The sequence below is a fragment of the Phyllostomus discolor genome, chromosome 6 (genome assembly GCF_004126475.2).
Source record: "Phyllostomus discolor isolate MPI-MPIP mPhyDis1 chromosome 6, mPhyDis1.pri.v3, whole genome shotgun sequence".
Lineage (NCBI taxonomy): Eukaryota > Metazoa > Chordata > Mammalia > Chiroptera > Phyllostomidae > Phyllostomus > Phyllostomus discolor.
Window position 1 is genome coordinate 94577917 of NC_040908.2, and position 21694 is coordinate 94599610.

Genomic DNA, 21694 nt, shown 5'->3' on the forward strand with positions numbered 1-21694 from the left:
CTTGAGGAGGGTAGGGGGAGCTGAAAGAGTGAGTTTTCTCCCTTTCCACTTTACCAATTTATTAGTGGAGCAAGTCACTTAACCAGTGTGTCATTTTCCTCATTAGTAAAATGACTATTAGTAAATGAATGGAGTATCTATGCATCTATATGTCTATTTACATACTTACCTATGTATTTATTTACCTACCTATCTATCAACCAATCACTTGGAGCAGTGCCTAGCATCATGTACTCAGTGCTATCTAAGCCTCAGTTATTATTATTATATATTTGTAATATATAGTCCATTAGTTTTGGACAAAATTCTACAAATGAAAGCTATTTGATTAAACTGGTTTGTCGTATGAAAACAGCATGGATCTTCAACACTTTAAATATAGAAAATTGTAAGATTATCTTATATTTTATTAAATAATTACAATGCAAACATAGTAGATACAACATTTATTAGTGGTAGTATATAGAAAATATACTATTTTAAACATTTTACCTAAAACATTAAATTACTGTGCTGTCATTGCCCATTAAAATAAAACCCAGTGAGATCAACAACACAGAGTAACTGTATGCTAATATTTTGAATTAACATTTCAAATGTAGATTCAACATGTATTTTATTTAAAGCTTAAACAAGAAATGTTTCTTTTTGCTAGATTCTACTGATTTTTCAGAAACAGAGCTGCTCCACATTGGATCCACTGGTCTTGGTCGCCTCCACACGGAACATCGATATTGGTCACCACACGGTCCCTTTCAGCACTTGTGTACACAGGCAAAGATACACACTCTTCAGGGGAATATGGGCCATATGCACCCTGTTTAAAAAATTATTTTTGTTTTAAAATATACCAATATACTGTTTTGAGGTTGATCATTAGGCAACCTAAGAGACAAACACAATATCCTCTCAAATAAGTTTTATTTAAAATTTTATTATGAAATATTTTAAAATAAAGAGTACCATAATAAAATGCCATCATCCAGCTGTGGCACAGAAAATTTTATCTATAAATATATAAATATGTGTAGAAATAAAGCAAATATCACAATAGCACTATAATATTTGAAAATATTAACAATATCATATATCTATTGTCTCAAAATTTAAAAAAATTATTAGAACCATAATTCAAATAAAGCCCATACTAGCATTTTGTTGATATGTCCCTTATGTCTTCTGAATTTATAGGATTTTCCTTTTTTGCTTTTCAGTTTGCTGAAGAAACTATACCGAAGCACTTCCCACATTCTGAATTTTATTGGCTGCTTCCCATGGCACCGCGTTCATCTGTCCCCTGCATTCTCACAAACCGGGTCTGGAGGCAAGCTCAGATTCAGATTCAATTTTTGGCAAAAACACTGCACAGGTGGTGCTGTGTATTTCCCTCAAGAGGCATATATGTCTGGCTTCTCTCTCTAGATATTAACAGCCATGGTGATCATTATTACATTCAAGATTATAAAATGGTAATTTAATTTTGCTTTTCCTTTTTCATTTCCAGGCAAGAGTATATCCATGGAGAGAAATTTTTACTTATCAATTTTTTGATTACCAAGACAATTCATAAAGTCTAGATAAATGCTGTTTGCTTAGTTTTTGTTTTTTTTAAAATACTTTTTTTTAAAAGATTTTATTTATTTATTTTTAGAGAGGGAAGGGAGGGAGCTAGAGATAGATAGATAGAGAGAGAGAGAGAGAGAGAGAGAGAGAGAGAGAGAAACATCAATGTGCAGTTGCTGGGGGTTATGGCCTGCAACCCAGGCATGTACCCTGACTGGCTGGGAATCGAACCTGGGACACTGGTTCCCAGCCTGCGCTCAATCCACTGAGCTACGCCAGCCAGGGCTGCTTAGTTTTTTTTTTAAATTAGGTTCAGTTGTTGATAGTTGTGAGTTTGTTGTAATTTTACTCTTCATAGTTTTTGATCTTCTTTTTCTTAGATAAGTTCCTTTAATATTTCATCTGATAAGGGCTTGGTGATGATGAACTCCTTTAACTTGACCTTACCTGGGAAGCACTTTATCTGCCCTTCCATTCTAAATGATAGCTTTGCTGGATAGAGCAATCTTGGTTGTAGGTCCTTGCCTTTCATGACTTTAAACACTTTCAGGGATCATTTCTGTAGTTCATTTCTAGTACCTTTTCCAATCCTTCTCTCCTCCCTTTCTCATATACTGACTCTTTGTCCCTGATATACATATCGGTTAAGTCCTTTAGACTACACATTCATTCCTAAATCTTATCCTGATTTACATATAACAAAATTCATTTTTTAATGGTGGATCATTGACCAAATATATAAAAACACCATCTGCCCTGTATCTTTCTATTTTTTCTTCAGTTTTCTAAAGATTCTGTCAGTTATTCATCTCTCACTTAACAGTATTTTATGTGTCAATGTGTGTCTAGAATTTAAAGGCTAAGCATTTCAGTGTATATTTAAGTAAAGAAAATAGTAATCTTCTTTGAAGCTTAAAATTTATTTTAGGAAAAAATATGTATGTGAAACATATAGAATATAATTTTTGAAAAAATGACTACTTTAGAAAACAAAATACTACCTTGGGATGTGTTAACCTGAGGAGGATTAATGGGTAGAATCCTGGTTGGGCCTGACCAAAAGTAAAGGATATGAAATAAAGAGAATTTTCAAACATTATTAGTCACTGCCTAATCTCTTCCCTCTTCTTCAATTCTGCTTATATGGCAAAGCTTTAAGATTCCGAAATTTCTGTAATTTTCATAACTCCTTAGCCATTTCTAAAGTTAATAACCTAGTACAGGCTCTCTTTTGGTGGTGCCTTTAAATTCTTTAGCAAGCAGCAGATAAATATCATATATTTGTTGGACTGAAATGATCTGGCTCTATGAATGCCTAGTTGCAATTCCAGGAAAGGTCTTAAATTATCTTTCTCTACCACCTGATATTTGCTTTGCTGCCTGCAGCTTCTATGGTCAAAAATAAAAATATAAACATCATATTGAAATGTTTTACAATGCTATTCCTTTCTATTCAGGAGATTTTAATCTATATTTCTTCATTTTAATGCCAAGCAATTTTCTCTTTAAATTAGGAACTTAACAGCAATGCAAAGTTGATTCCTTGCATATTCAAAATCAATTTACTAGTTCTATATATATTTCCAAATACTTCCAAACCTGCTTTGGTTACAGGCTTTTTGCTTGTTTTAAAGTGAGGGTATACATATTTATATCAAGACCTATAGTGTTTTAAAAATAAAACACTGGTTACTTCTTAAAATTTTGTTTGTCACTTCTCAAAATCTCTTAAATGTTATAATCTGTAAAAAACAGTTGAACAAACTTGCTCTAAGGTCACCAATAAATTATCAAAATAGTGAGCTAATTACTTTGATATTCTCACTGTTAGCACAAGACCTCATGTGCTAGAACTTTCATGAATGTCGTTTAACTATATTAAATTCTTATGACACAAGTCCTTCTTTGCTATGTTTACTGAAGATATTACAGACAAAGAATTCGGCTCTGCTGGACTAAAATACTTGGATGAAACTAAGACTTTATTAATAACTATTAGCAAATACATTAAGTGCTTGATTAATGCAAAATAGGAGATGTTCTAGGAAGACTTCAAATAATTCATATTATGACATGTAAACAAGTTAGTTTGATGTAAATAAAATAATTAAAAACCTATATATTGTGATTACTCTAAATGGTTAATGTACTCATATCCTACTTCATTAAAATAGAAAGTGGTCCAGTTGCCTCAGCCAATATTGAGGCTAAACTTTGAAATTTCATACTCATGCCCATAGGAAGTAACTTAAAAGTACACATGTATTACAAGTAGCAGTTGAGAGGCTAATAGTTGAGAGAAGACAATGTATCTGACAAAGGTAAATGATGATATTAAGTACCATTTAGCCAAAATCCAAAGAAAATAACAAAATAAAAAACAGACAAAATCTCTCAAAGAGAAAACAAAATTACCTAGATTATGTTAACTATTTTAGTGATTTTAACTCAATTTCATTACAATAAAACATATATGAAGGCAAACCAAAGTGTATCTCTCATCACATTGTGCATGAAGTTGAACTAACTTATTATAACACATGCTTTCTGAATGTTTATAAACCAAGTCGATGAACAGCCCTTTTTTATAAAGATGTTAGGAAATCAGGCCCTGGCTGGCATAGCTCAATGGATTGAGTGCGGGCTGCGAACCAAAGTGTCGCAGGTTCGATTCCCAGCCAGGGTACATGCCTGGGTTGCAGGCCAAACCCCCAGCAACCGCACATTGATGTCTGTCTCTCTCTCTCTCTCTCTCTCTATCTCTATCTCTATCTCCCTCCCTTCCCTCTCTAAAAATAAATAAATAAAATCTTAAAAAAATAAAAAAAAGAATTAAGAAGTAATTATTAAGAAAAAGATGTTAGGAAATCAGAGCTTTAATCTACATAAAAATGGCATAATTTATTAATGCAATTCTGAAAAAAATACACATCTCAAAACAGGAAACAAAACCATTTTCCAACAATAAACATTTTGAGAACTGGTTCTATCAAGAATGTCTAAGTACTCTTTAAAATGTATTTTGGTAGAAAAATAATTAGCATCAATAATTACCATCAATAGCATGATGCTAACAACAATGCTTTCTTAAGTCCTGAAGGAAAAAAATACTGTCATACAGAAAGGATATTAATTTAATACTTATTTTTTTTAACTGGAGTGCATATTAGGCAGAGCTTTTGGTATATATCTTTTGAAATACATGCTGATAATATATATAATATATGTAAAATTAATGTAAATGTTGTGTTTTTGAGTCGCTTACAGAGTAATTTTACAGTAGTATTTTCCCTGGAAATACAATTGTTTCTGAAATTGAACTGTCAATTGTGGTGCCTCTAGGGAGGTCTAGGCCAAGGGCATCAGGCTGGCCGATGGACCCTAAACAGCACCTTTTACTGAAAAGACAGAACATGGGCAAACTGACATCCTGTGGACTGTCAAAGAGGGCATCATCTCAGACTTCTCTATCACATTTGGGAAAGCCGTGTTTTCCAAATGGCATTACGTATTCCAATAGATCCAGATGACGGATGGGGTGTAAGTGCAGGAAAAAGTTGTGTTAGGGAATCTTTGGAACTTCTTGGAGTTTTTATTATTCTCAAATACATCATGAATTTGCAAGGCCAGAGAATATTCTTGTTATTAAAACTGTTCACTGAATAATTTTTCACAAAGAACCATTATGAAATAATGTATAGACTACTTTTTGGGAAATGCTCTGGAGAAAGGCAGTGCTTTTTTGGGCAAAATCCCCTAAGAAAACCTTAATTTAGACCTATATTAATTTAGCCACCAACACTGAGCTGAAACTGGAACAACTTCAGAATCTGCATCACGAGAAATAAATATATGAATAAACAAGTGTGAGAGTAAGTTATATTATCTTGATGTAAATAGATAAACAGAAACACTAGGAACATATTACTTTTAATTATCCTTGAGAATTCATAATTCTAGTTTTGTCAAGTGGCAAAGTACATTGCATTTATAATAGAAGCAATGGAGAAGGGGAGAAGCTCCCTTCTCCCCAGAGAAAGTCTTAGAATTTGTTGCTCATATCCTTATGTACCATCACATATTACAACAATGTCAAAGAAGTTCTTCGATTTCTTCAATCTAAAATGTTCTTTAAAAAATGGAGGTGCTATCTACCTCAAAGGAATATTGTAGAAATGATGGGTTTGTTGGGTATGTTTCTGCTGAAATCAGGACTATTAGGTGTCAGATAATATTGTAGAAACAATTTGTAAACAAACAAACAAACAAACAAACAAACAAAACCCAACCAACCAAACAGAAAAACTTCCTTCTGGCCTAAAAGGAATTAATCATTAAAGTTCTAAACTACATTATTTCATCTAGGTTCACAAATGGATTCTGCAATAAGGTAGCCATAGAGTAAATGACAAAATTAACTCTTTTCACTGGCTTACATAAATGGATGTTGATGGTTCCTTCTGGTTTATGCTGGTTCCTTCCCTCCCACTAAAAACACATTAGAATGTTGATGTCCACTAATCTTTTCTGTAAAACTTACTAAAAAATAAATATGGCTGCCCTAAAAAAAGTCCAGCAGAAGTTGGAGAGTTTAATAGTTTGTACAGAGTTGTAACCTTTTCTGTAAGGAATGTGACGATATATATTTTAGGATTTGTGGGCTCTATGGTCTCTGACATACTACTCAACTCTGCTGTTACCATCTGAATGGAGTCATAGAGAGTATCTACATAAATGGAATCATTCTTTTCCAAACAAAACTTTGTTTGTGGACACTGAAATTTGAATTTCATATAATTTTCACATGTCATGAAATATTATTCTTCTGAGTTTTTCAACTATTTTAAAATATAAAAACCATCCATAGTTCACATGGTTATGGGCTTTGTGGGTGGCACAAAGGCAGCGCACTGGATTAGGCCGGTGGGCTTTAATCTTCCAAACTCTGGTTTATATCATTAGGTTGGTTCAATATTAGGCCCAAGATATAAGAGCCATTACCTGAATTTGAATCTTATTTGCCTACCTATTAATATGTTATCTTGGTCAAGTTTTAAACTTTAGTTTTCTTAGTTTAAAAAGAGATGACAGCCCTGGCTGGCATAGCTCAGTGGATTGAGCGTGGGCTGCAAACCAAAGTATTGCAGGTTCGATTCCCAGCCAGGACACATGTCAGGGTTGCAGGCCACGGCCCCCAGCAAGGCAGCAACATTAATGTTTCTCTCTCTCTCTTTCCCTCCCTTCCCTCTCTAAAAATAAATGTATAAATCTTTAAAAAAAGATAGAGATGACAATTCCTATTCAAAAATTTTTAGAAAGCCTAAATATCTTGTATTTCAAATATTCTGCATAGTGCTCAGCATATACATAATAGAATAAATGCTAGTGCTGTCATTATGGGGCCCATAACCAATCACTAAACTCATCTAATTCTCAGTTTATTCATCGGCAAAGCAGAGAATAAACCTGCCTCACCAAACTCAAAGGACTACTGTGAAAAGTAAGTATAACTGTATTTCACCCTGTGCCAGTCAAGCACCCTCTCACTGTTAGGCTGGTTTTACAAAACCACAAGTCAGATTTTAACCACACTCCTGTTCTAAATTCTTCATGGCATACTACTGACCATAAGATGTAAACTCCTTGGCATGGCTATGCAGCTTGTCACACTTGGTTCTTGGCCTTCCTTTCTACCCATAGCCCCTACCACTCTACCATATGAACCATACACTTCCAGATGTACTATACTTGCAGTTGTCAGAATAACTTAAGTTTTTTTCATATCTCTATGCATTTAAATATGTTACCCTCTATCTGGAATGACTTGTCCCTACCTTGTTTGAATTCATCCTCTCTTTCTGAGGTCACCTGACTTTCCCTCATATGCTCACACGTGATTGAGTTGAGGCCTCCCTCATCTGCCAAAATACTATATGTAAACCTCTGTAAGTGTACATATAAGTCCGAACTATAACAGTGTCTTTACCTGTTTGCTCCCCATTCAACAGAAGACTCGGATGTGTTAATCAATCATTAATGCAGCCACTTTAAAATAGATCTGGAGCTGCCATGCCAGAGGAACTGCCCCGTACATTTTATGCCTCTTTGGAATATTAGAACAGGGCAAAATAACCTTTGGGATATTAGAACAGGGCAAAATAACCTTTGGATTGGGCCCAGGGCAAAACCGTGCCCTATACAACTGTGTGCAAAGATAATAAGAAAGCAGTTATTATTACTTGGCTGATTACTACTGAACTGAGCGCTAAAAATCAGTTTACAAAGAACATAAATGCCTCCCTTCTTTTGATGGGACTGTGCCCCTTCTCATAAACACCCCTTGCCTTTGTCTTTTTATCAAAACATGACTTGGGCTTCTGCCTGAATCAGTGCTTCCCGAATAGCTCTGCTCATTGATCTCAAATAAACACTTGCTGCCTCTCACTTTGAAAGGCCTCTTTTCTTCTAGGTTAACGCATGGAAAAGATTTATCTTTGTAACCCCAATATTCAGCAGAATATATGGTATATAGGAACTTAAGAAGTGAGGTAATGAAATTGGATAGAAATGATACATGAAATAAATACTGTGGAGGGATAAATTCCTAGTTTTGCAACATCATGTTGCTGTTTACTCAACCCACTAACAGACTGGCTTTGTCCCTAACAACACTATATTCCTGATTTGCATTCAGTCTGTGGTCAAGTATGTGGGTATTGCTCCAGAACATTTGCTTCTGCATTTATGCCTACTCAGTTATTCTTCATCATCTACTTTTATTGCTGGGGTTTCTTCTTAAGTAAACCAGTTTATATGTGTCCTACTTTCTTTTCTCCCTATGTGGCTTTTATTATGGTTTGCCAGAGAATTAATACTTCATATAATTTAGATTCACTTAAGTTCCTCTGTTATCATATATAACCTACAACCACTGGCAAATTCCAACCTTACCTCTTGTATATAACTTGCAATTTGGTTCACATACCTAATGTTTGTAATCTCTAATTTACCATCCTTTTGAAAGAAATTTCTTATGTGAAATAATAGCCAGATTGAAATAAAAATAAAGATTACTCCAACTTGTGCCCTATCTGATATGTCATTCTAATATTAGAGACAATGAAGCCAATGGGGGGAAATAAGGGACTTCACAGGTATGTACGCTCCTTTTGGTCAGAGTATAGCTCTCTGAGTAACGACTGCTGATTATTGATGGTTTTATTAGTTGTGTTTTTAAAATTATTCTGATACTTTGATTTTTATTTTATAAAGAGAATTACAATGAGAAGACAATTCAAGGTAGTATAATTGGAAAATTCAAGGTGTTATTTCCCAGTGAGAAAACTCATTTTCTTCTAGTAAAAGCAGACTATGAAATGCTTTTGTTAGTCCTTAGATACAGAACCAGAACTGTAAAGTTTTTTCACATATTCACACTTATATTTTAAAATTATATTAAGTAAAAGCTATGTGCTTCATCTATAATTATGTTCGTTTTTAAAAGTAAATATCTCCCAAGTCCTATTATTGAAAATTTTAATAATTGAAGATTTTAAAAGGGGAAAAATTAATCGAACAAGTCTATGTCAAGACTTTTCTTCATCTGCCTATCAGCAGCATAGTGACAGGGTGTGATAGAAAACCAGGTGTGCATCACCACCTCGAAACTGTCAATTTCTACATGTCTAACTATGGAGAAGTCATCTAATATGTGTGACCATGCATTTCCTCACTTGAAAATGGGAATAATAACATCCATCTTGCAGGGCTGCTCTGAAGAGTATACGAGGTCAAGTTTGTAAAGCATTTAGCACAGTGCTGAAAATAACAGGAATATAAACATGATAGTTCACATTGTCATTAAAGGCTACATATTAATTAGAAATTAAAAATTATAATACTATTCTTTCCATTACAAATTAAAGATTTTAAAATGTCCCATACATCTTAAAAATTATAAAGGACACAATATTTTGACTGTCAACTTATTCAAATGCAGGTGAAATTAGAAAGTAAAAATGCATAGGGTAACTATATCTTATTAAAAAGACAGAAATCTAAGAATGAATTGATTAGTTAAAACTTTTACCAATTAAAAGTGTATTACCTGTGGAATCCAGCCCATAAAACAAGGGAGAACTGATGATACACTAGGAGAATCATGCTGATTTTCAGAAAGTCGATTTCCATCAAAGCTGCATCCTTCCAGTAATAAGCCACTAACCTATCATGGAAACACATAAACCATTAAACTCCATATTAAATTCTGAAACATCAGGAGTTACTGTATTATACCCTAAAGGTAACACTGTGACTATGTATTCCAAATGATATAAAACAAAAATTATAGTATTTTATCTGAGAATAAAGAAGGTGAAGACCTGGACCAGTGGGTACTGTGAACTCCCTCTAGACTGAATTCTCACTGTTAGCAAACATTTTAGGAAAAAAATACAAGTGCCATCATTTATATAGATAGCTGCAGGTGCCTTAGCATTATCTCAACAAAAATATAATGGTGAAGGCCAAAAATGTCATTCTTTCTCCAGGAGGGGGAAAGAAAAGCATAACTACAAATCAAGAACACATGCTCTCTGATTGAGATTTTAACATCATTTTTTAAAGAACATAAAAAAATTCACATAATTTAACACAAAAAATTCTTGACATGAGATGCAGAGCTGAAAGAAGAATTAAAAAGAAAAAAAGCATTAATCCTTTTCTCTAAATTAAACTTAATATAAATTTAGGAAATTATGAAAATAAATATATACTTATTTTTGTGATTTTGTTTCATATTTCTTTTTAAGAGTGTTCTATGTGCTTTCAGTTTCTGCAATGTTAATCTACCCTGAGTTTATCTAAAGGCAACAAATGTATAGTCAGTATCTCACATTCAGAAACACATCTATGATCTCATAATTTGAACTTCATAGAAAATATAAACAAATATATATTATTACACAGTACCTAAATTTTAACATGATAAATGAAAGTACCATACAGTTTAGAGTCAGGGTAACACTTTTTGTTGGAAGAATTACAATCATTTTTAGCTGTACTATAAGTTTGGGAATGGTTTAGGTACAAGGAGGTACTAGGGGAGAGTATGCCTTGACAATTCTGAATAGCAAATTTTACAGTCGAATTGCTCTACATGGACAAGATAAGCAATTGTTTTTTGTGAAAGAGGTGAGATAAAAGTATAATTGTTTAAACCCTAAATTTAATATTCTTTCTCTGTACCACTGATGTGATGATATACACACCACTTCAATAGCTGCTGAAGTATTTTGGCTTTCAAAAAATGTAAATTAAAATTTAGAGAAAGCCTACTAATTCAGTGCTAGAAAATCTCTAGGTAAGACAGTTCTTCTAAGGCCTCTTCTAGAAATGTCATTAAGTTTTAAGCTCAATTATTTTGCATAATTTATAAAAGTAGTTCCTACTGATAGGGCCACAACTTGACAATGTATGATGCATAGATACTGAGATATAAACTCATCATTTTCCTCTTCTAACCAGCAAGTGGGAAGGGTGAGGAATGCTGTTCTTGGAGCCTTGTTTCAGTTACCGGCACTATTGACCACGTAGTTGCTTAATCAGAGCACCTGGGAAACATTCTTGGTTCCTTCTCCCAAACTTTCCCCATGGCCATCAACTACTATGCCCTGCCACTTCAAATAAACATTTTCTAAATCTGTCCTTTTCTCTCTATATCCTCTATCACTACCCTATTTTTAAATGTAATTCGTAGGATTTAAATGTCTTGTTTTCAGGAACAAGACATTCTTGTTCCTGAAAATAAAGTGAAAACATAAGGAGGACAAAAAGCAATACTCTATTGATGTTTATATACTAAAACGGTAATAAGTCAGGAATTGGAGTGGGATCAACAAATGGTTAACTGGAGTTCTGCATTAGGAGGAGTAAAAGCAGACAGGCCCTTACATATCACCTTCAATACTGGAAAAAAAAATGGTTTGGAGGATACAGCCAGTCTCCAGGCCAATGAGCTTTCTAATACTAAATTCAAGAATTTGGCGGGCTTAACTTCTAGTTACAACAAGACTAAGCTAAGGAGTCAACTGTACTAAGTGCAGAGACTCCCCTGAAGGAGCAGAGCAGAATGTGTACACCCAAGACAAAAGCATAAGGAAGGTGTGGTATTCAGCCCTGGGTTCCTCACTCAAACTCATAATCAGATACAGTGACTTCTCTCCTGGGGAGGAGTGAGGTAGAAAGTAGAGGAGTCTACCAGTATTCACATTAGTAACTCTCCACACAGAAGAAAGCAGGAGTGGGAAATAAGAAATCCTTTCTAAAAATACTTGGAAAATTGCCTGATACAGAGTAAATGCTCATAAGTATTAGCTATTATTATTCATTAATCTAATCCATCTCCTAATTACTAGACATTTAGCATTATTTTATATAGTGAATCCATTTAAGTGAGGCAAGCTAAAAGACTGAATAGAAATTACTTGAATAATTTCAGTCAAAAAACTTTTGCCTATCATATTTAATGTGCAAAATATTTTCTAACATTATTCTGGATCACTGAGTCTACTCTATCACTACATTTATACATCAAAGAACTAGGTGAGATAGAAGAGCATGCTTCCTAATTTTATCAGTGGTGTACTTCCACTCTCTTTTTCACCCCCATCAAATGACAAAACATTTAAAAATGCTACTTATACTTATGTATATACTTACAGGATACACTTCATAGTTTTTACTAAATTTTTTAAAAGTCTGTGTTAAAAGTCTGTGTTAGTCATTAATGCCTTATTGTGCACAACACATATCCCTTGGATGCAAAGAAATATTTATTGAAATGACAGCTCATCTGTTTACATTATATTAAAAGAACCACATTATTCAGGCTACCTCTTGACATCTGTACAAATGTACTATTTGAGTCAAATGCAAATAATTAAATGAAAGGCATCTAAATGTCCATCTCTTGTCATAATATAATTTCTTCTAATTACTCTTATTTTGCTTATAAATGCACAGCTTTCAATTTAGCGGAATATAAACAGTAAAATCATTAAACCAAAAAGAAAAAATCTGTACTCAAATAATGTTAGTCACAAGTGAACCTCTGATTAAAATATCTAAATATTTACAAGAAATTCTGGTTTTGTTTATAGTTTCAAAACAACATTTAAAAAGATAGCGCAGGTCAGGCTGACCACAATTGCATAAGTATATTCCAAATAACTAATTGCCATGACTCAATCAACTTTGAAAGAAATATTTATAACACCTTATCCAACTTTCAATTTCTCACCTCAAAAAGGGTTAGCAATAGTAATAGTAATAACTGTGTTCACTAAAAACATAATTAAAGCTACTTATTTATTTCATATACGATGTTGAATTTTTAAAATTTATTTTTAATTCTTGTTTATTCTATTACAGTTGTCCCAATTTCCCCCCTTTGCCCTCCTCTGTCCAATACTCCCCTCCCCACAGTCCATCCCCACACCATTATCTATGTCCATGGGTCACTCAGACATGTTCTTTGACTAGTCCATTCCTCATCTTTCCACCATCTTCCCTCCCCTCTTTCCTCTGGCAGCTGTTAGTCTGTTCCCCATTTCCATGTCTCTGGTCCTGTTTTGCTAGTTTATTTTTATCATTAGATTCCACTTATAAGTGAGATCATATGGTATTTGTCTTTCATCGACTATCTTATTTCACTTAGCATAATAGTCAAGAGTTTCATTCATGCTGTCACGAAGGATAGGGATTCCTTCTTTTTTTCTGCTGCATAGTATTCCATTGTGTAAATGTACCGGTCTTTTGATCCACTCATTCACTGATGGCCCCTTAGGCTGTTTCCAGCACTTGGCTATTATAAATAATGCTGCTATAGACATTGGGGTGCATAGGTTCTTTTGAATTAGTGATTCAGGATTCTTAGGGTATAGTCCCAGCAGTGGGATCATTGGATCAAAAGGCAATTCCACCTTTAGTTTTTCGAGGAAATTCCATACTGTTTTCCATAGTGGCTGTACCAGTCTACATTCTGTCAAGAGTGCACTAGGGTTCCCTTTTCTCTACAACCTCACCAGCACTTGTTGTTTGTTAATTTATTAATGATGGCCATACTGACTGGTATGAAGTGGTACCTCACTGTAGTTTTAATTTGCACCTCTCTAATGGCTAGTGATGTTGAGCATTTTCTTACGTGTCTATGGGCCCTCTGTATGACTTCCTTGGAAAAGTGTCTATTCAGGTCCTTTGCCCATTTTTAAGTTGGATTGCTTCTCTTTTTGGTGTAAAGTCATGTGAGTTCTTTATATATTTTGGAGATCAAACCCCTGTCCAAGGTATCATTGGCAAACATGTTTTCCCATCTGGTTGGTTTCCTTTTCATTTGGCTGATATTTTCTTTAGCCAGGCAGCTGCTTTTTATTTTGATGTGGTTCCATTAGTTTATTCTTTCCTTAATATTCCTTGCCCTAGAGGATGTATTGAAAATATTGCTAAGTGGGATATCTGAAACTTTTCTGCCTATGTTTTCCTCTAGGACTTTTATGGTGTCACGACCTATCTTTTATCAATCTTAAGTTTATTTTGATGTATGGTATAAGTTGGTGGTCCACTTTCATTTTTTTGCATGTACTTGTCCAGATCTCTCAACACCATTTATTGAAGAGGCTATTTTTACTCCATTTTATGTTCCTTCCCCCTTTGTCAAATATTGACTATACTGACACTGGTTTATTTCTGGGCTCTCTATTCTGTTCCATTGATCTATGTGTCTGTTCTTATGCCAGTACCAGACTATTTTGATTACAGTGGCCTTGTAATATAGTTTGATATCAGGTATTGTGATCCCATCTACTTTGTTCTTCTTTCTCAAAATTGCTGAGTGTACCACAGTTTTTTAATCCTTTCATCCACTGATGGACACTTAGGTTGTTTCCACCACTTGGCTATTGTAAATAGTGCTGCTATGAACAAAGGGGGGAATTTCTTGCATACTTCAGGTTTTAACTTGAATTTAAAACTCTGTTTTCACTCAGTCTTCATGTTATACTCAGTTTTATTCTGATAAGTTATTATATAGCTTTATTTGCCAGAACCCTCCTTTTAAATTTAAAAAATATTTCAAACACACATAAAATCATAAAAACACATTTTAACCTATATGTTCTTACCACTAGTTTTCACTGGACTTTCACATACAGCCATATTTGTTCCACATTTCTAAGCAAATAAACCATAACAGATATAGCTGAAATCCTCTGGATATACCTTGCTTTTCCTGTTTCTCTTCTGTTCTCACCTTACTCAGTCATTATACTAAATTTAGTTTTACATGATTGTTTATGAGGTCTGTCTGGAAAGTATACAGCCATGCAATATGAAAAATAGAAATATTTATTGAAGATGACACAAAAAAAATTGTACATAGGACAATGAGACCTCACTCCTCTTCAAAGTAGGCACTTTGGGACCTCACACAGTTCTCCCAATTACTATCAGCTGCCCTGCTGTATTTTCTTGAATATCAATGAGGGTCTGAAATCCCTTCACTTTCAAAGGTGATTCTAGTTTTGGGTAAAGCCAGAAGTTCTAGGGCACCAAATCTGGGCTGTAGTGGGGCTGAGTCACCTGAGTGATTTAATGATTCACCAAAAAACTCTGCACCAGATGTGATGCACACACAGGGGCAATGTCATGATGAAGCTGCCAATCACCAGTTGCCCATAGCTGCAGCCTTCTGAATCATCTGAATAGTTTCCATAGAGGAATGCTCAAGCTTAATGCACCATTTGACGCAGATTTGATGCTCTACTTGCTCAGTCATTTTGAATGTGTTGGCCACACAGTACACATGCTTACTCAATGGCATCTACCACCCCCACTGACTAGTTCAGTGAAGTCATCATTGTTCATGCATAAGTATTCCAGTCCCTTTTCCTCGGCTGCCCATTGTTGTTGTGCAAACTGTTCTTGTTATATTAACAATGGTTGGACTTTTTCTGGACAGAAACAATAAACAGTATTGTTTTTCTTATTTCCAAATTGTGTATAAAGGGTTGCATACTTTATTATACTATTTTGTTACCTACTCTTTTCTTTCTTCATTGATCTAGGGGCCTTCATTTTATTCTTTCATTTTTAACAGTTGCAAAATATTTTGCTGTATTGACATACAACACATTATTTATCCTTTCTTCTACTATTGAACACTTAGTTCATGTCACTGTTTACCATGAAAACACTAAAATAAGGATTAAGTGTCAAGCCCTGGCTGGCATAGCTCAGTGGATTGAGTGCGGGCTGCGAACCAAAGTGTCGCAGGTTCGATTCCCAGCCAGGGTACATGCCTGGGTCGCAGGCTATAACCCCCAGCAACCGCACATTGATGTTTCTCTCTCTCTCTATCTCCCTCCCTTCCCACTCTAAAAATAAATAAATAAAATATTAAAAAAAAAGATTAAGTGTCTCCTTATACACCTCTGCATGGACTTCTCTGGATAGAAATGAAATTGCTAGATTGAATTATACTATCATTTTCAATGATACTGGCAAATTATTCCCAAAAGTAATTCTATCAATCTATATGCTCACTTACCATGTACAAGAATTTACATCATGCCACAGAACTGCCAGTACTTGATCTGAATTTCTTATGCTTTCATTCCATGCCTTAATCTCAATAATTTAAGAGTTTATTGTTTAGTTTTGTTTTGTGTCTATATTTATTTCATTCATTTATTTATTTATGTTTTGGAAGTTTTTCCACTGATGGGCTGACAACTACAACTGACAGCTGACACTCATTCACGGAGGATATTATCTAAACCTCATAACTCCCACTTCTGATGGGCACATTTTACTTACAAAACTTCAAATGTCTAAGTGTCTAATTTCTTCACTCCTTTAACATCTGTGTCCTAATAAACTCTGTGAGGAAGGGAACTGAAATATGAACAGTGATATAACGACTTTGTACAAGGGCAGTTTCTAGCCTGACATGAAGCAACGGAGGTCACCTGGCAAGCACAGTGGCTCTATGACTCTACCATGTCCCAAAGAAGCAGCCTCTTCTAGGTACACTAGGGGATCATGCCTAGGATGCAGGAGGAATGGGTCTGACTTACCAAGGCAGAAGAGTCATTTTGTCTTTTGTGTGTGGTGTTATTGGTAGGATAGCCGGTAGCTGAGAGCTCCCCAGACTTGCCAGGGCAATCCTGTCTCAGCTGAGGGCAAGACCAAACGTGCAAGCTGAACAGGAGCTTGATTTATGCATTTTCCAGTACCAAGTTTTAAAACTTCTGTTTAACAAATTATCTATCTATCTATCTACATATTTTCTTAAGTGGATCTGGAGGGTTTGAGATACTGATTGATTGAGGAACTATAGCCTTCCTCAAACATTTTACTGAGTTAATTCAATCTTGCATGGTAGATATTAAAAAATTCAAAACTGATTAAATTGTAGAGTGATAGAACTCAAATATAATTCAAATCCAAAGTCCTCCCATTGAAATAATGATTTTGTTAAAATTATGATTAATAAGAACCTAAGTGGATTATTTAACTTCCTGGGTTTACCAAGTGCAAAAATAAAGAAGCTAACAAAGACTTCTTATCTGACAAAATTGCTGGAAACTATGGGTGAGAAAGTTAGAAAACGTGCTTTAATAGCTGACATAAATAAGGAGCCAAGAGATGAAAAAGCCTGTGGGACTCCCTTACACCTCACATGCAGGGGTGGCCTTTCTTACCTCAAGTTGTAGGTACATTCAACTTACAATGTTCTTAAATATAAATACATTTATATACCAGTGAGTGTTTTAGTTTTTAACAATAAAATATCTTGTGAGTGCTAAACGAAAAAAAGAATTCTGCTTTACATTTAAAAATGTAAAGATATAGAATTCTATATCTTTCTATAAAAATAAGAATTTTTTATTAAAAACACTTTTGTTTCTAATTTAAAATACTGCCTAATAAAACATAATCCAAATTGCATTGAGAAATAATAAAAATTGCACATGCACACATTTTCAGAGATCCTCGTAATAAGTATGTCAAGGAAGTTATTCAAATCCATTGATAAATGAGGTAACAGAAGCTCAGACTGCTCCATTAATTGCTTTAAAAAGTCACATGGCTCTTTTTTTAAGCACTAAAATTAGAATCTTGTGTTACTGTCAGCCTTTTTTCTTTTTTCAACCATATACAAAACAACATATAAGCTTAAGATTTTCTTGTTGTAGATGATTTTATCCTAAATTTGTAAGAATAGGGGTATCACAATTCTGGAAGTATTAACAACCTTGACACAGAATAAATCTAGTTTCCCATGCTTTTTATACCACCATATCTGAATAATGATATTGCATACTATACTTGTCCAGAGCTACCAGAGATGATAAATTGGGTAAAATACATGGTTCCTGGATTACATGTCGTGCGTGCTCTTCCTCTACTGAACATCTGGGCAACAGTGTATAACCACCAGTAATAGCTAAGGTAGCTCGCTGTATGTGCTAGAAGCTCAGTTTAAAATAAAATGCAATGGGATGAAAGAGAACCTTTCTAAGTCTTTTAGTTTCCAGGAAAAATTTTGTAGCAATATACACAGCTAAAAAAAGACAGATATAGCTTATTATTAATGGCCAATTCTGGCATACTATTCCATTGTAGCTGTTGCTAATAAAACCTACAATAGTGCCTCATCTATTGACTATATGCCCTCAAGTAACAATTCAATAAGGGTTTAAGTGAGTGCTATTGTTTGAGACATCTGCCATACAACAAAATAGGGGGGAAAAACCCTATTCTCATGGGACTTATATTCTAGTGAAGTAAGATAGACAACAAACAATAAACACAATATATTATATGGTATGTTAAATAGTAGTAGTGATATGAAAAAAAATGTTCAACTGAGGATTAGAACTGTATAAACAGAATTTCTGGAAAGCTTGTTCCCTTAGATTAAGTTAAAGAACTACTGTCTTATATTTATTAAAAAATTTAATTATATATAATCACACAGGACTAGATACTGGGGATCTGAAGATAGATCAGGCAGTCTTTGTCTTTAATAACATTAGAGTCTCGTAAGACAGACCAATATGAATGTGCAGAGATAATCATACTACAGCATGCAACATATGAGCAGTGGGAAAAGATGATATAAGGACATTCCTATATGTGGGAATAGGAAAGAAGAAGCACAGAGAATGCTACTGATGTGAAAGAAGGCTGGAGTTATTTGGGAATTTCCACTACACAATCTTTTAATTAGCTTTGTTATTAACATTTGAATGATCATCTGTTATTATCTATTTAAAACCAATGAATTTTTAACAAGAAAGTTAGCTAGGAAAATTTATACTGCAAAAGATATCTTTTTTTAACATAGATGGCTTCATCTTAACAGCAAATCAATATACTCACAAAACTACACATACTTCGAGGACAAGATTTGGTCTATTTTTTAAATTTTATTCATGTTACAGGAGTAAACCTGGTTAAAAACTTATATAGATTTCAAGTGTACAATTCTATAATACATCATTTGTACACTGGATGTATGTTCACCACTCAAAGTCATCACTCACTGTCAGGGTTACCCCTTTACCCTCTTCCGGCTCCCCTCCCCCCTCTTCCTCTGGTAATCACCATGCTGTTGTCTGTTTCTATTAGTTATTCTGTTTCTACTGAATCCTTTCATCTTTTTCATCCAGGCCCCAAACTCCTTTTTTTTCTGACAGGTGGCAGTCTGTTTTATCTGTGAGCCTGTTTCTATTTTGTTTGTTTATTTTCTTCACTAAATTCTACATGTAAGTGCAATCATGTGGTTTTATCTGAGTGGCTCATTTCACTTAGCATAATACTCTTCAGGTCCATCCATGCTGTCGAAAAAAGTAAGATTCCTTTCTTTTTTTACAGCTGAGTAATAATCCATTGTGTAAATACACCAGAGTTTCTTCATCCACATATCTACTGATGAGCATATAATGTTTTGAATTAGTGTTTCAGGTTTATTTGAATATGTTCGCAGAAGTGGAATTGCTGGGTCATACGGCAGTTCTATATTTAATTTTTTTTTTTTTAGGAAACTCCATACTGTTTTCCACAATGGCTGCACCAATCTGCATTCCCACCAACAGTGTGTGAGGGTCCCATTTTCTCCACGTCTCTGCCAACACTTGTTAGTTGATTTACTGATGACGGCCATTCTAACAGGCATTTGTTGCTATCTCATTGTGATTTTATTGCATTTTTCTGATGATTAGTGACATTGAGCATCTTTTCATCTATCTATGTGGGTGATCTGTAAGTCCTGTTTGGAGAAGTGTCTATTCAGATCATTCATCCTTTTTAAAATTGGATTTTTTTTTTTTGGTGTTGAGTTACATCAGTTCTTTATACATTTTGGGTATTAACCCCATATCAAATGTATCACTGATGAATATGTTCTCCAATTCAGGAGGTTGCCTTTTCATTTTGTTGATGGTTTCCTTGATGTGCAAAAACTTTTTAGTTTGATGTAGTCCCATTTGTTTATGTTTTTTGTTTCCCTTGCCTGAGATAACATCAGAAAAAATACTGCTATTAGTAATGTCCGACATTTTACTTCCTGTTATTTTCTAGAATTGTTATGATTTTGAGCCTTACATTTAAGTCTTTAACACATTTTAAGTTTATTGTTGTGAATTATGTAAGAGGGTGGAGTAGTTATCTGTCCAATTTTCTCAGCACCATTTATAAAACAAACTGTCTTTGCCCTATTGTATTATGTTCTTGGCCCGTACGTCAAATATTAATTGACCATAAAGACATGGGTTTATTTTGGGCCTCTCTATTCTGTTCCACTGATCTGTATGTCTGTTTTTATGAGAACACCGTAATATTTTGATTACTGTGGCCTTGTAGGATAGTCTGATATCAGGTAGTGTGATTCATCCAACATTTTTTTTTTCTTTCTCAAGATTGCTGTGTCTATTAGGGTCTTTTATGGTTACATATAAACTTTTGGAATATTTGTTCCGGTTTTATGAACCATGTCATTGGTATCTTGATAGAGACTGTATTGAATATACAGATTGCTTTGGGTAGCAAGGACATTTTAATGATTTAATTCTTCCTATCCACGAGTATACTATATGCTTCTAATTATTTGTATCTTCTTCAATTTCTTTCTTCAGTCATAATTTTTCCAAGTACATGTCTTTTACATCCTTGGATACACTTATTCCTAGGTATTTTTTTTTTATGGAACTGTAAATGGGATCATTTTCTTCACTTCTCCATCTATTAATATGATTTTTATCATTCATGTTGTTTATGTAGTATGTCACATTTATTGATCTGCAGATACTGTACCTACTTTGCATCCCTGGAATAAATCCCACCTGATCATGGTGTATAATGTTTTTTAGTCTATTGCTGGATATGGTTTGCTAATATTTGGCTGAAAATGTTAGCATCTATGTTCATCAGAGATATTGGCTTATAATTTTCTGTCTTTGTAGTGTCCTTATCTGGTTTTGGAATTAAGATAATGCTGGCCTGGTAAAATGTGCTTGTAAGTCTTCCCTCTTCTTGAATTTTGGAATAGTTTGACAAGGATATGTTTATCAGAGAATTCTCAGTTTTTCAGGGAATGTTTAATAATATTCACCTGTTAAACCATCCAGGCCATGACCTTTGTGGGCAGTTTTTAAATTAATGCTTCTATTTCATTAGTTGTAATCAATCTAATCAGATTTTTAAATTCTTACTGATTCAGTTTTGTAAGATTCTATGTTTCTAGACATTTATCCATTTCTTCCAAATTATTCAATTTCTTGTCATGTAGTGATTTGTAATATTTTCTTATAACCCTTTGAACTTCTTTGGTGTCAGCTGTTATTTCTCCTCTTTCATTTCTGATTTTATTTATTTGGGTCTCTCTCTTTTTTCTTGATGGATATGGTTAAAGGTCTGTTAACATTATTCATGTTTCCAAAGAACTAGTTCTTGGTTTTATCAATCTTTTCTATTGATATTTAGACTCTGTTTCATTCTGTTTTGACCTTTATGATTTCCTTTCTTCTACTTACTTGGGCTTTTACTGTTGTTCTTTTTCAAGTTCTTTTAC

At 34.1% G+C, this 21694-nt stretch overlaps 1 protein-coding gene across 3 annotated transcripts in view; it reads right to left on the minus strand.

Annotated features, from left to right (window-relative positions):
* Positions 1-386: 386 nt before the first annotated feature.
* The window catches only part of DYNC2H1 (dynein cytoplasmic 2 heavy chain 1), a 319367-nt gene continuing 298059 nt past the window's right edge, over positions 387-21694 (minus strand). For all 3 annotated transcript variants that reach the window (XM_036028642.1, XM_028516717.2, XM_028516716.2), the window contains 2 exons: positions 9671-9787; positions 387-817 (listed from right to left, as the gene is read on the minus strand). In XM_036028642.1, coding sequence (XP_035884535.1) covers positions 659-817; positions 9671-9787 — 276 coding nt within the window. In that variant the 3' untranslated portion in view covers positions 387-658. The remainder of the gene's footprint in view (positions 818-9670; positions 9788-21694) is intronic.